Consider the following 14,622-nt stretch of genomic DNA (forward strand, 5'->3'; position numbering starts at 1 on the left):
TGAGCTCTTGAGAATTTTCTGTTCCAAGAATTATGTTGTTGTGTAGTTTAAAATTAATTTATTTAATTTTAATGATGTGTAGATTGTTATGGAGACTTTCCCCTCCCTTTTTGACGAAAAATGTGATAACTGCAGAAGCCTGAAGAAGGAAATAAACATTTCCGAAACGTCGCTGAATGCAAACAATTGCATTTTTAATCATCCCCCGCTGACCGAATTCCGAACAATTTTCCTACAATTTGCACGGTCGTAAATCTTGTCTACAGGTAGAGAGAAATGCTAGTCTGAAATCTTTTTCTTTTAAATATTCTTCAAACTAGAAAAAGTTATATATATATATATGTATATTAAAGTTAGAAAGATCAGAATTTAATTTCAATGAAAACCTTTAATTTTCAGAATTTTTTGAGTTTTCTTTTAATTTTCAATAATAAAATGGTCTTTCTGGTGCAATAAGCATTTTTATTTATTTTTCAACTATTATTTTTAATTTTTAGACTTTAGGTTAAAGTTTCGATTCTGCTTCTCTTTGAAATACAATTTCTGACGAGAAATTTAACTTAAATCTCGGTTTTGAATAGATTTTGAAAGGATTGTCTAATATTTCTCTCAGGATTTCTCTAGAACAATTTTAACAATTTTTTTTTATCATTATCACGACTGTTTAATCGTTAAAACAACAAGATTTTAAAGCATTCATTAATAACTAATATGTAAAAACAATCCACAAGAGATACCCTATATTGTCACACTCTACCCTATATCCCCTGCATTTTATTGCTGATGAATGCAATATTAAAAAAAAAAATTGTGGAAATTTAGCAAATTATGCAAATTACAAATAAAATTAAAGCTCAAAGCTCTAAATGAGGCGACTGTCATGTTCTATTTTCCCTTTGAATTTCCTATTTTGTAGATTTTTTCTGGGAAATATTTCACTTTTTTAGAGTTTTTTTTCACATTTTCCGAGCTGAAAAAAAAAGAATTGTCAACTTTCCCGTGGAAAAAAAACTTATTTAAAAGCAAAGAGCATTACAGGAAAATTTTTAAAAGTTTTCCCTTAAAACTGTTTGAGAACTACATACTGTACTATATATAAATACCTAGTTAGGAAAGAAAATTTTATTACACATTTATTTATTTACTTTTCACAAAAGTTCTTCATCATTCTGTGCTACATACTTCTTGTGCTGAGAAAAGCTTTCCTTCTCTTATTTCTTTCAAACACCTTTTTAATGATTTTTGCATGAAATGTTGTACTGTACCACACCTACCTACAATGCAGATTACATAGCATTTTACCTACCCAATTGGTATGCATGAAAATTTCCGGAGTCTCAATTGCAAATAGGGGGGCGGGTGTGTGTGTGGTTGCGCACACAAATTTTGCTTTTCCTTTTTCCAAGGGGAAGAAGGAAATAATGCTTAAGAGGTTCATCTAACCACGTGAAAAATGTTTAGTGTTTTTTTTTCTCTTCTTCTCTTGTGTGATTTTGCAGTCCACCCACCTAAATGCTAACAGTACTACCACCCACTTGACTAGCAATGTTGTTCGTGTGGCGCCACGTCCAAAAAACCCATCCACCCTCAATAGTTGCTTACACTCGACAACTTATCCCACATTCACCACCAACATGTACCCCGGAAATTCCGGCTATCCCCACAATTTCACCGTCAACACCCTCAATTACCCAACGTACCCCAGCGTGGCTACCACCACGTCCCTCAACAATCCCTTCCTCGCGAAACGTGAACGGTGTCAGGGGCATGTGGAGCAGCAGCGGAAGCCCGAGAAGAAGTTCAGCTCCCTCAAGTCGCTGGGAATACGGAAGTCACCCCAATTCTATTCGATGCGCATCAACAAGTCCTGCAAGAGGCACAACTCCTTTGCCGGTGCCGACACGCGAAAGCCCTCCCCACAGCCGCCCTACAATAACATTCACCGCGAGAAGTACGAGCAGCAGCAGCCACTCTATGAGAATCTCACGGATTCCATTCAAATTCACGAGTCATCGTTGCAGAATGAAAGCTCCTTCGCCTCTGTGCTGCTGAGTGATGATTTTGGGGGGAATTTCGAGGGGGAACGCACTAGTATCTACCGCAGTGATTCAGGAATCTCAAATAGCTCATATGAGTGCATTACACCCGTGCCAGCACCACGGACAGGTCAGAGATCCTGCCAGAGTGCTCCAATCTACATGAACCTACCCAATCAGCATGCATCGAGGACGCCGCATCATCCCAATACGGCATTTGCCAACTATGAGGTAGGTTTATCTATTTATTTTACAATAATTTCCTTATCTTATTTCTTGCCCTAGTTTCCCCTAAAAGAGAATCATGGAAAACAAAATGAATTTTCAATGAAATTTCTCTTTTCAATATTCAATTTATTTTACTTGAAGAAATATCGAATTTTTATGGGTGTATAAAAACACAATTTATGCCTTGAGAAAAGGAGTTTATTCATTTTATATCCAGGAAAGGATAAAAATCATATTAGCATTAAAGAAAACTAAACAAAAAGTTTAAAAAAAAACGGAAGGAAGAATATCCAAAAACTTCTAAATTGAATTTCTCATTTTACCGTATTTTGTACATAAAGCATATGCTTCAGTTGATAAAATATTTAGTTAAAAATATAAATGAACAAAAAAAGCTAACCATATTTCCCTTGTTTGATCATTTTATAAAGTTTTTTTTTTAACGAATCTATCCAAAGAGAAATATTTTATCAATTTTCCCTATTTTACTTTACATGAAACATATGCTTCATTACATATTCAGACGTGGACATTTTTTTTGTTAAGTTCAACATACTTTACACATTTTCAACTGGGGTCATTGGGGGAAAAACCTCCTGTTTTTTTTAAACTTTATTTTGTACATAAAGCATATGCTTCAATTAATAAAATATTTAGTTAAAAATATAAACTAGTAAATACAGTCGTGATCGTGCAGTAGGACCGTCGTCAAAAAAAACTTTTCCGCGGTAAAACGGCTTCAAAATGAGGAATTTTGCCTTCGTAGTAGGACAATTGGTATCCTACCTTTCCAATAGTACGATCACGACTGTAAATAAAAGAAAGCTAAACCGATTTCCCTTGTTTGATCATTTTGTAAAATTTTATAAAGAATATATCCAAAAAGAAATTTTTTATCAAATTTCCCTATTTTACTTTACATGAAACATATGCTTCATTACATATTCAGACGTGGATATTTTTTTTGTTACGTTCAACATACATACTTTACGCATTTTTCACGGGGATCTTTGTAAGAAAAACCTGCTGTTTTTACTTTATTTTGTACAAAAAGCATATGCTCCGTGCGATAAAACATTCATGTTGCTTGGTAGCAGTTGAAGAATTCGTGTAAAAAACAAACAAAAAAAAATAAGTCAAACAGATTTAACGCATCTTTCATTAACTTACACTATATACGTCCTTATTCTCTCTTATTCCCAATGCCAGACAGAAAGCAAATGCATCATCAAAATTATTAAGGCTTATTATGAAAAATATTTTTTTTTGAAAAATATTTCAATTACTTAATCTTGTGAAGAATAAAAAAAAATCGAATGTTTTCGAAAGTTTTCTCAATTTTTAATAAGTTTTCTCTGGTTTGTTTCATCGAGGGCCCCAAAGTGAATAATCTCCTTAAAGTATAATACGTATAATGAGACGATAAATATTGATTTAATTGCTCTCTGTGATTGTCTACGTCACTCATTGGATATTTGGCTCAATTGAAATGTTCTTTGATGCTCCAATTAGCACTGTGCGAGCATTACGTTTGGAGCCCTTAAGTATCTTTAACGCAATTAGATATTTAATTATATATCCACCCCCATGAAGATTTTCCCACGCTGATACTGATGATTCAAGCACACCAGCAGGGGGTTGGGGGTGGATGGGGAGGACGTTCGACAGTGCCACGCAAGAAGTTTCAAAGCATGGATAAACTTTGAGGATTAATGAGTGGGAAATTGGGGTGCGAACTTCAGGGGGATTTTTTTCTCTCTTCTCCTCCCTTCCTCCCCCTCCTCAACGCCCCACTATCACTTTGTCGGGGATGTTGGCAGGAATGTTATGTCTCTTTGGTGCTATATAGGGGTGGGGATTTTTGGTGCACAGGACAAGCAGGAAGCCAGAAGGAGAGCACGCGACAACACCAAAGTGCGGGTAGGATAATTAATGGCATCGTCCTCTAACGAGCCTCTTTCGTCATTCCCACACCCCCTCACCCCCCGCCCTTCCCCACCCTCAGGGGTAGTCTCTCTGTGTGTATTGTGTGTATGTAATGTGGCTCTCTTCAGTGCGACACAACGTCACAAATGGTACCCAACAACAATCGAATTTGTGGGTAATTAATCATATTAACGCGCCCCGGTGCCACTTAAACGGGTTTAAAAGGGGCCAACAGGAGGGTGGGGGGTGGGTTGGTGCCACAAAGCACGGTGAGGGGATCAAGTACAGGAAGTCCTTTTAATTTATTTTCACACGAAACTCCTTCATGTTACGCACTTCAACCATTTAATCCTTTTTCCATTGGACTCCTGGTCACCACCCTCCCTCCTCATATTATGTATGTTTCTATGCGGGAGTGGGAATGTTGCTCTCCTCCCCTCCTCCCATGAAAAGCTCGCTCTCAGAGAATTAAACTTTTCCATTGCAGCTTAAGTCTCCTTGAATGGGAAATTCTCGGGAAATCCCCTCTTGTGTCCGACAATTGCAAAATTGGGAAAGCGAGAATTGTTAATTTATTCGTTGAACCAAAATGGAAAGCCCTTTCCCCCCACACCCCGTCATTTCCACCCAAATTAAAGATAAATTTCCCCTCGTTCTCTACACACGCCAGGAGTCAGAGAAAATTGGTGCAGCAATGCGCAACAAGTGGTAACGAATCATTTGGAGGAATTTTCTCACAAAATACGATTTTAATTGTTCGAAAGTTCCATTTGAAATGGGGGGGAAAAAGAATCATCGCGTCAATCGGTATTAAATCAACCCCATCAGTGGGAATTAAGGGGCTGAAAAATCACACGGAAGTGCTAAAATGTGAAGAGTAGGATGGAGCTTTAGTAGACATAATTAATCCCGAAGAATTTTCAAAGCTCATCCTTCGTGTGGATTTTCAGGGTAAATTTTGTCAAAATTTTTAAAGAAAATTGCAGGTTTTTGCTAATTTTTTGTTAATTTATATAGAGAAAACCGTACTATAGAACAAAATTAGCGTCTCAGTTCATTGATTTTATTTTAAATTCAATTTTAACGTTTTTCTTAACTGAAATTCTTAAGGAATGACTTGAGAAATTCCTCAGAATGAAGAATATCAAATTGTTGAGAAATATTTCCCTAAACGATGACTTTTGAATGTATATTTTACATGGAATTTTCCATAGAAGCATGATAAATCATATAATATTGCATAAATTCCATTTATGATTAAGATGGACTTCAGGAATAAAGGACAATTTATGTCTTGTTAAATAACAATGTGTTCCATTTGCAATGACAATACCTCTGCTTATATGAAATACTAAATTTTATATGTTGCGTCAATGGTGCATTGATGCACTTGCTGCATGCATAGAAATGCAAAGAAAAGGATCTGGTTAACAGATTTAATCTTTTTAGCTATATTTTTTTTAAGTAATATCATAATTTGGCTAAAAAATACTTTTCAAAAATTAATTTCTCAGGAAAAAAAGCAAAATCTCTTAAATAAAGCACTGAAGCATATGCTATACTATTCTTATGCTTCAGCTTAAGAGTCGAAAGGAGACATTGAAAAAGGGTCTATCGTATGATGTTCATACACAAGCTTTACTCCGCCATTAATTAGACGCACTATGACATATGCTCAATGCACCAGAGAAACCAAGTGAGTTACAATGGGGGCGTGGTTTATGCGTATTCGCGTTAAATCTTGTTTTTTTTGTTTACCTCTAAAAAAAGAAATTAGAAATTCGTCAATAATTTTTATTATTTCTTCCAACTTTAAGGAGAGATTTGGGACTTTTTTTTTAAAAGGTTTGAAAATTAATTTTACTTGATTATTAAACACGAAGTTTTCAGATTATTTTTCACTTATTTACATGGAATATTTTATGGATTTTATGCTTAATTGCCAGGATTTATATTGGGTTGTCCAATATTTATTCGGATTTCTAACCTAACTTATTTACCATTATATTCAATGGGGATGAATGAGACAGAAAATCAAAATTGTACTGAATCTACTGAATTTATGTGAATTTCTTAGGTTAGAAAATCCGTGTAAATATTGGACAAACCTATGTTATATAATAATATATTATATCATAGCACCAAAATGCATAAGCTCCTTCTAATAAACGAAGTAATTTATTAGTTTCTACTGCAAAAAATCGATATTTTTTAAATTCAATTTTAGGGAATAATTTCTCATTAATTTTTACGTCAAATCAACCGTTTAACAGTCATTTAAAAATTTTCTAAAGAATTCATCATGTAAATTATGTTCAATGACGTTAAAATGTTAATTATATTTTCTTTTTCAGAGAACATCTCAGACAAATCCATTCGTTCACAATCAACGTCGGCAAATTTTAGTGCCGAAGGAGCTTTTTCCCGCCACAGGGAGAAAATCATCAAGTAGACGACTGATAAAGCTACCCCTACGGAAGCATCATAGTTTCCATTTTCAGCCCACCCCCACTGGGACGGAGACCCCACGGGGCAGGGAGGCGGCGTACAAGCATGGGGGCCCGCTGGTGTTCAAGCCCCTCACGGAGAAGAATGCCTTCAAGCCAATCACACCCGTGCCCAAGAGTCCGGGTACACCGCCCCGGATATGCGGGACGAGCCTCAAGAGGCACGTCTCGAATGCCGAAGTGCGCGAAGTGGAGCAGAGACTGTGCAATGGGGACACAAAGAAGCGCCTCCACTATGCCGACTTAGCCCCACTGGGGACAAAGCACAGCAAGGGTAGCAGCAGTAGTACGGGGAGTAGTGAAAGTGCCACAAATGGTGACAGTGAGGGGAGCATAAAGCTCGTGAATCTCACGGATAAGTGTGGTGCAGTGAATGGCAAAAGGACTACCCAATATGCTACGCTAAAGTTCAATGAAGTTAACATTTAGGACGCATTCCTCGGGCATCAGGAGGGTGTCCTTTGTGTGGGAGTTAGTTAGGCAAAACACCAGTCCAGTAATTTTTTTTCGTGACATTCGCGTGAAAAGGGATGATTTTTAGCATACACGAAAGAATGAAAAAAAAAGAACATTTTGTCGTGACACTAACATTCACGTCATTCTACCCCACTGTTCACACACAATTTATGTCTCTCTTCTGTCTCCGTGCTCAGTTAGTGAGGAATCTGTGTCAGAATTCATGAGCCACCCACCCCCCGTTCTTGTGCTGAGGGTGAGTCACAAAATATAAAAATAAAAATAAAAATTCGTCAATATTTTGCAGAATATTTTAATTAATTTTCCAGGAAAAAATATAGATGATTTTTTTTCTAATTTTCCACAAACAATTTCCACCGAATACTTCATTTTCCTTTTGTACATTCATTTTGAGAGAACAATAGAGTTGAAATGAAAATTTAGATGAAACTTTCAAAAGGTAGTTTTGCCTTATATTTAGATGAAATTAATACGTAGAAAGGAGCCCATGCGCTTGATATGGGCGAAGTACCTAATTGAAGGAAATGCAGAAAACAATTTTAACCCACCCAGTCTTGTAGGGAATCAAAAAAGGATAAAGAATCGCCAAAAATATTCACCATTTTCCACTGGGGTCACAACGAAAAAAGGCAATAAAGTTTTGGAAAAAATTCAAAAAAAATTGACCGCCATTCGCCATTTTGTCTCTTTCAATGCATCAAGCAGATGTTTCAATGCTTCGTCATGAGCTTGTCGATGGGAGTTTGACATTTCATTCATTTTTTTGAGAGAAAATAAAAAAAATTGCGTATTTTTTAGTTTAATTATCGTGGTAAATGTGTTTTACGTGTTGTTCAAGAGTGATTTTTATATCTGAATACCTGGGATGAATTCCGGACAACTTGTGACCGTCTCAGCGAGCACATCTCTCGTTACAAAGCAAAGCAATCCAAAAACATTGGTCGTGGATCGTCTTGAAGAAGGCTTTTTCACGAATTGAGAAATCCTCTGCGCTGGAATCCTTTGCGTTTCACACCACCACGACGGACAAGACGATGGATTGCTTGGTTTTGTGATTCCCTAGATGTTATCATGCAAAACCTTACGATGTTTATTGGCACCACCTTTCCCAAGACCTTTTCCACGACCAATGATGTGCTCGCTGAGACGGTCACAAGTTGTGCGGGAATTCATCCCAGGTATTCAGATGTAAAAATCACTCTTGAACAACACGTAAAACACATTTACCACGATAATTAAACTAAAAAATACGCAATTTTTTTTTTATTTTCTCCCAAAAAAAAATGAAATGTCAAACTCCCATCGACAAGCTCATATTGACGAAGCATTGAAACATATGCTTCATGCATTGAAATGAACAAAATGGCGAATGGCGGCCAATTTTTTTGAATTTTTACAAAACTTTATTGGCTTTTTTCGTTGTGACCCCAGTGGAAAATGGTGAATATTTTTGGCGATTCTTTATCCTTTTTTGATTCCCTACAAGACTGGGTGGGTTAAAATTGTTTTCTGCGTTTCCTTCAATTAGGTACTTCGCCCATATCAAGCGCATGGGCTCCTTTGCCTGATGTTGTGCTGATTTCGACGAAAAAATAAAATAAAATTCACTTTTTTATTTAATATTGTGTTATTGCTAAACTTTCTGTGATACAGAAAGAAATTTTAAGGCTTGATGTGAAGCTAAATTAAAAGTTTAAAACAAAATTATTAAAATTTTAATATTTAGATTATTCTAATTTTTAAAAAAGAAATTGAAAAATTCCGTTGATTTCTTAAAAAAATAATTCAAATAAAAATTATCATTTAATTATCAACAACGTGGCTTTAAAAAAAAGTCTAAGTCAATTAAGGTCTGATGCGCGACTGATTTGGACGCAAAGAATTCGCTAAATAGTCACTCTTGGATTAGGGACATTTAGACGATATTTTTTTTTACAAAAAAACAAAATTGAAATTTAAAAAAATTAGGGATTGAAAATCTTAGGGCCTTCTGCAAACCTAATCTTAAAGAATTGTTTGATAATTTTTTATTTATTTAATTGAAAAATTAAGCGCCAAGTCGGTTTAGATTTCTTGAAATTGTGATTCAGTACATTTCAAAAATTGCCTGAAGGAGTTTATTCATTTTCAAGCACGGAATAAAACATTCCAGAAAATCCAAAAAGATTTTAAATATTCTTTTAAAAAATCCCGGAATAAATTGGAAAAGATTTATTTAATAATACCTACATTTAAAGAAATATTTCAATATTTCCAATTTTTCTGAATGCAGCATATATGCGTATATGCTGTACAGAACAGACCAATTCACATCAATAAACAGAAAATGTTGCAATCACAAAAGACGAGAATTTGTGTAAAAAAAATTCCAACAAAGCTTTGTGCTAGGAATATTTCATTTCTGTGCATAAGCTTATGCATCATTGCTTTATTGATGTAAATTATCTCGTACACTGTCAATTTGAAAAGATTTTATCTTTTCAAACTTCTCAGAGTTTTCTACGTCATTTTAGTGAATCAGTTTTTTTTTACTTTCGTTTAAAGGTGTTTACTAAATAAATATTTCATTAAATGAAGCATAAGAGCATATGTTTAATGTTAAAAAAAAACTGTAATAAATTACAATGAAGTAATATTTTGAGTAATTTTTGCTAAATCTTCTTAGTTTTCACAGACATTTTTTTTCTTTGATTTTAAAATGTTTTATAAATAAACATTAAATCGATTTAGGTATAAGAGCATATGCTTAGTGTACTTAAAAAAAATCAAAATGTTGTCGGTGTGGTTTATTTACAAATTTTTCGATAGTTAAAGCTAGAAACTGTTTTATTTGTACATCACATAGTATATCTTAACCGCAAATTCCACCTGTTGAAGCACGCAAGCATATGCTCTATACTGCAAAGGAAAAAAGATTAAATTAAATTAAAATGAAGGCGTGGTTCAAAAATAAATATTTGTGTCTTTTCTTACCTGTTTTGTGACTTCAACGATATATTTGTATTTGTTTCATTTTTTTTACGCAAGCCTTAAAATGAATAAACTCCTTCAGAAATCATTTATTTAGAAAAATTCTATCAAATTTTGCATCAACTCTGCATCAGGCTTTGCTTTTTCATTCCAATACATTTACGTTAGAGAGAAATGCTGCATATCGTATTTTTGAATAAAACATCAAAGGGTTGCCGAATGTATAGAAAAAAACTATATATTCTAGCCGTATATTGAAAGCCAATTTTTGTAATATTTCGTACCTACCTATTAGAAAAAAAAAACATTCGCAAAAAGCTCAAAGAAATGGCGGAAATTCTGACATAGATTTCTCTAAAAAAAATGTTTTTTTTTGTACTAAATAAAATCTACATTTAATATTCTTTTTCAACTCCCACTTTCTCTCTCTTTTTTTCTTATTTCACCGGCACAGATCGAAGAGGATGGTATCAAAGGAAGTGATACGTATATTTATTAAAAGAACATTTTAATGAAATGAAAAATGTAGATGAAAAAGAAATGAAAAATTTAATACAAAGGTAAAACCTAATAATGCAAATAATCTATTTTTTTAATTTAATTTATTATTCCTAAAAAAAATAAAAACAAAAAACTTAAGAATGTAGATTTTATTTTTAATATTTAATTGTTCTAATGTCGTCATTAACCCAAACATCTTCCAGAGTTTAATGTGTTTTGAATTATTTTTAAGTGGAGGTGCACTTTAACATAAATTCTTTGGGACAGTGTGGGGGATGAGGGATGATTTTTATTTATTTATTTTCTTTACTCTTTTAATGGAATATTTGCGGCCTAACTGCATGCTAGAAAAAGCAGCAATAAATGTTTCGAAAATTCCTTTTTATTTTAAGGGATGAAGGTGGTACAAAATGGGGGTTAATTTGTTTTTATTTTCTTTCTTTTTTACTTATAAAAACATCTAAAAAATCCCCCCTGTAGCCACTCGGAGCTGATGATCTTGCCGATGATCTAGAATATGCCGATGTTGATTTTCGCTCATACGGACCGATTAACTACAAAGCAGCCTCAATATATGCGCTAGTCAAGAAGCAGAAAAATGGAGCTTTAAAAGAAGTCCAATAAATGAAATCCTTTAAAAATTTCCCTGAAAGAAAATTTAAAAAAAAAAAGAACAAGATGCCAACAATTCAATTAAGCCGTGGAAGATTTTATCAATGAATGAAGAAGAGTTTTAATAAAAGAAAAACAAACTAAAACGCTAGCGAACACTTTAGTGGACTAAATAAATTTAAGAATTAAGAAAAATGCCGAAGAAATAAACGATCTAAAAATAAATATTTGTACATGTTGACCAGATTGTAATGTTTTTATCGATTTAACCAAAAAGAAGATGGGAGAAGAGGGAAACTCGAAGGTGAAATTTTATGATAGAAAATATATATTAATGCAACTTTGCCAAAATCACAACTGAAAAAAAATCTTTTAATCTTTTTAATGGAACGAACAACTTAAAAAATAAACTGTTATATTCGATTAATAAAAAAACTAAAGAAACCGAAGGAATGTACTGCAACTAACTCTTTTTGCTGTATAGATGGAAAACCAAAAACTAAAGGCGATGGTATATATCTAATTTTTGTTGTTTCGACGTTTTATATTAAGTTTAATTTTTTTTAAATGAGAAACAAAATAAATTAAAAATCCTGAGGTTATGCAATTTAGCCGTTTTAGTCTATCTTTAGGCGATGTTTTTTCGTTGTTTGTTTCTCTCTGTTCTGAATTCAGGAATTTGTAGTCTTCAGATTGATCTAATCCAGATAGGAGATAGAGCCCGAACCGTATTGCTCTTTTTGTGATCCGTCAGTTATTCTTAAGAGCAAACCTTTGTTTCGGTCCGTTTTGATTTTAACGTCTTCCTTCTTCGAAACGATTCTAATTTTTCTCTATTCAGTCCTAGAACTTTTGCATTCTGGCCATTTCTTTTGATATTTAAAAATAAGAGAAAAAATAATTTTACTGGACTTGAAATATTCCTTCCGGGCCGTTTTTTGGGCCAGAAGTTTAATAAAATGAACATTTTCTTAATCTGAAGCTTTTTCTAGTTTAGAAAAAAAAAAGAATTTCCATCTCTACGTCAATTTTTGGGAATCCAGAAGTATAACAACGTAAGAAAATTTCTTAAAATTTCATAATTCTTTCGTTTTTAGATTCCGATTTGACCAATTCGGTTTATTTAATCCAGAAGTAAAAAATAAGTTTAAAGAAAAATATTTTGATGGTTCTAATTCTTTTTAATAAAGAAAAGTAACTACGATATTCAATTTTTCAATTTTTTAATTCTTTAATTTTTTTTAATTTTTCAATTTTATAATTTTTTTAATTTTTTCAATTTATTATTAAATATTCATTCCAAAATACCTATGGAAGAAATTCAGAAATATTCCTGATCAGGCACAAAAAATTAGTTTTTCCGGAAATTTTGAAAATATTCAATAAAATATTCAGAAATTTCATTGCATTTGTTACTTCTTCTACTCTCTTTTAAAGAATTGAAGGAAATATTTCTAATCCGGATTTATAATTTTTACTTCGTAGCCATTTAATTGAGTTTAGAACTCCTTCTATATCCGATTCGAATCATTCCGGACAATAAAATTCCAGAATTCAGGACAATTAGTTACAATCAAAGACAAAAGCTCCTAAAAATGGATTAAATTGACTAAATTGCATAATTTTAGGCAATTTTTAAGAAGCCGTAAAACAGCCAAAGTTAGATTTGTACCTTCGCCAATAAATAACTATATTTATATGTCAACAGGGATAACTTTAATAAAAATTTCATACATGTTAATAGACAGAGAAAAAAGAGCCCAAGGATGACAAGACTAATAAGAAAATATCCAACCATTTTTCTCTCATTAAATAAAATGAAAAAGAGAATTAAAAAAATGCACATCGCAGGGTTTTTTACCTTAAAAAAAGTCTTTTTCATTAATTATAAAAAAATCTATTAAAAAAAACTAATTAAAAGAAATATTTATGATTTATTTACTCCATGTTATATCATTGAATATTGAGAGATTTTTCTTTTGATTTTTTTCTCCTCGATATCGTTGTCTTTTCACTTGATGATGATATATTGTACATGTATATAATATGTTATTTATTTAAGAACGTTGAGAGCGATTAAAAGGTGATGAGAGAGGGATGTGAGACAATGTACTGGATAATTTTGTGAATAAAGTGAATGAGGGAGGATGTTGAGATCATATCAAGTTTTTCTTTTTTCCTCTCTTGCAACTTTAAACGCTCCACAAGGCGAGAAATTTAACGTCTTCTTCGGTTCTTGAAAGTTTTCTCAATTAACTCCGTGTCAAAGTTCATCCCATATCGTTTTTTCCCCGTCAGAGCTTTTTTGTTTGAACCATTTTCAGCTCATGGAAATTATTAACGCTCTGCACGGAAAGATTTTCTTTTTAAGGAAAAGGTAAGTCTGCGTGGAATTTTATTTTCAATTTTAAAGGATTTTTAGACATTTAAATTCAATTAAAAATATATATTACTAATTTAATTTCCTAACGTATTACCTGGATGGTGTAGTAACCCATAGATTTAGCCAAAAATAGAAGGGAGCTTTTTGGAGAAAAAAATAATTCCCAATTTTAAGGTCAATTAAAATGGATAAAAGAAGAGTTATGTACAAAGTCGAGTTTAATGAAGATTAATAGTATTAGTCAATTTTTCCACGAGTTTTTCATAAAAATCAGGTGCTTTTTAATCTATTTGTTAAGTTTTAACATATGTGCTTTTCTACATTTTTGCAACGTTGTTGTAATGATGAAAAAGCTTTTTTTTACAATAATAAAATGTTTATTTCATTAAATATTTAAAAATTCTTATAAGAGTCCACAAATCTGTCTTCAACTTACAACATATAGAAAAAAAAGAAAAATGTATTAACAAAATATAGTACAATAAATGAAGAGAAAATAATGAAAAAAACTCTTCCAAAATTGAAAAGAAAAAATCTTTTTTTTATAGATAGGGGTGGGCGGGGCTAATAAAGTCACTTAAGGGTTTGGAAAAAAGCTTAAAATATCATATTTCCTAGCTAGATAGAATAAAATGATCTGAGAAAGAGTTGTAGGGAAAGAAATATTCTAAAGAATTGAGCTATACATTTCGCTTTATCTGTTTGGGAAGTATGAAATTTTGAGCTTTTTCTAAACTCTTAAGTGACTTTTTAAACCCCGCTCTCCCCTAACTTCGTGTAATTTATAAATTGTAAATAAGTTCTTTTAACTCTAAATGGTTTCGACCTTCTAGCATGTATATACATAGTATGATATTATTCATGAATAATTTGGAATAAAAGAGAGGTTCTAACTTGAAAAATTATTGGGCTAAAAATTGTTCTAGATTCAAACTTAAAGAGAATTGTTATGGAAAAATATTCCAGTTTAGCCTAAAAGAAA

At 32.7% G+C, this 14,622-nt stretch overlaps 1 protein-coding gene across 11 annotated transcripts in view; it reads left to right on the forward strand.

The window, feature by feature from the left end:
* Positions 1-13,416, forward strand: part of LOC129795425 (hemicentin-1) — a 97,779-nt gene extending 84,363 nt beyond the window's left edge. For 5 of the 11 annotated variants that reach the window (XM_055836672.1, XM_055836676.1, XM_055836673.1 and 2 more), the window contains one exon: positions 11,126-13,416. In XM_055836672.1, coding sequence (XP_055692647.1) covers positions 11,126-11,269 — 144 coding nt within the window. In that variant the 3' untranslated portion in view covers positions 11,270-13,416. Of the gene's footprint in view, positions 1-1,499; positions 2,268-6,544; positions 7,586-10,598; positions 10,693-11,125 lie in introns of those variants that run through there. The other 6 variants (XM_055836667.1, XM_055836668.1, XM_055836669.1 and 3 more) reach the window with 6 other exon arrangements.
* Positions 13,417-14,622: the final 1,206 nt, after the last annotated feature.

This window comes from Lutzomyia longipalpis, chromosome 4 (genome assembly GCF_024334085.1).
Source record: "Lutzomyia longipalpis isolate SR_M1_2022 chromosome 4, ASM2433408v1".
Taxonomy (NCBI): domain Eukaryota; kingdom Metazoa; phylum Arthropoda; class Insecta; order Diptera; family Psychodidae; genus Lutzomyia; species Lutzomyia longipalpis.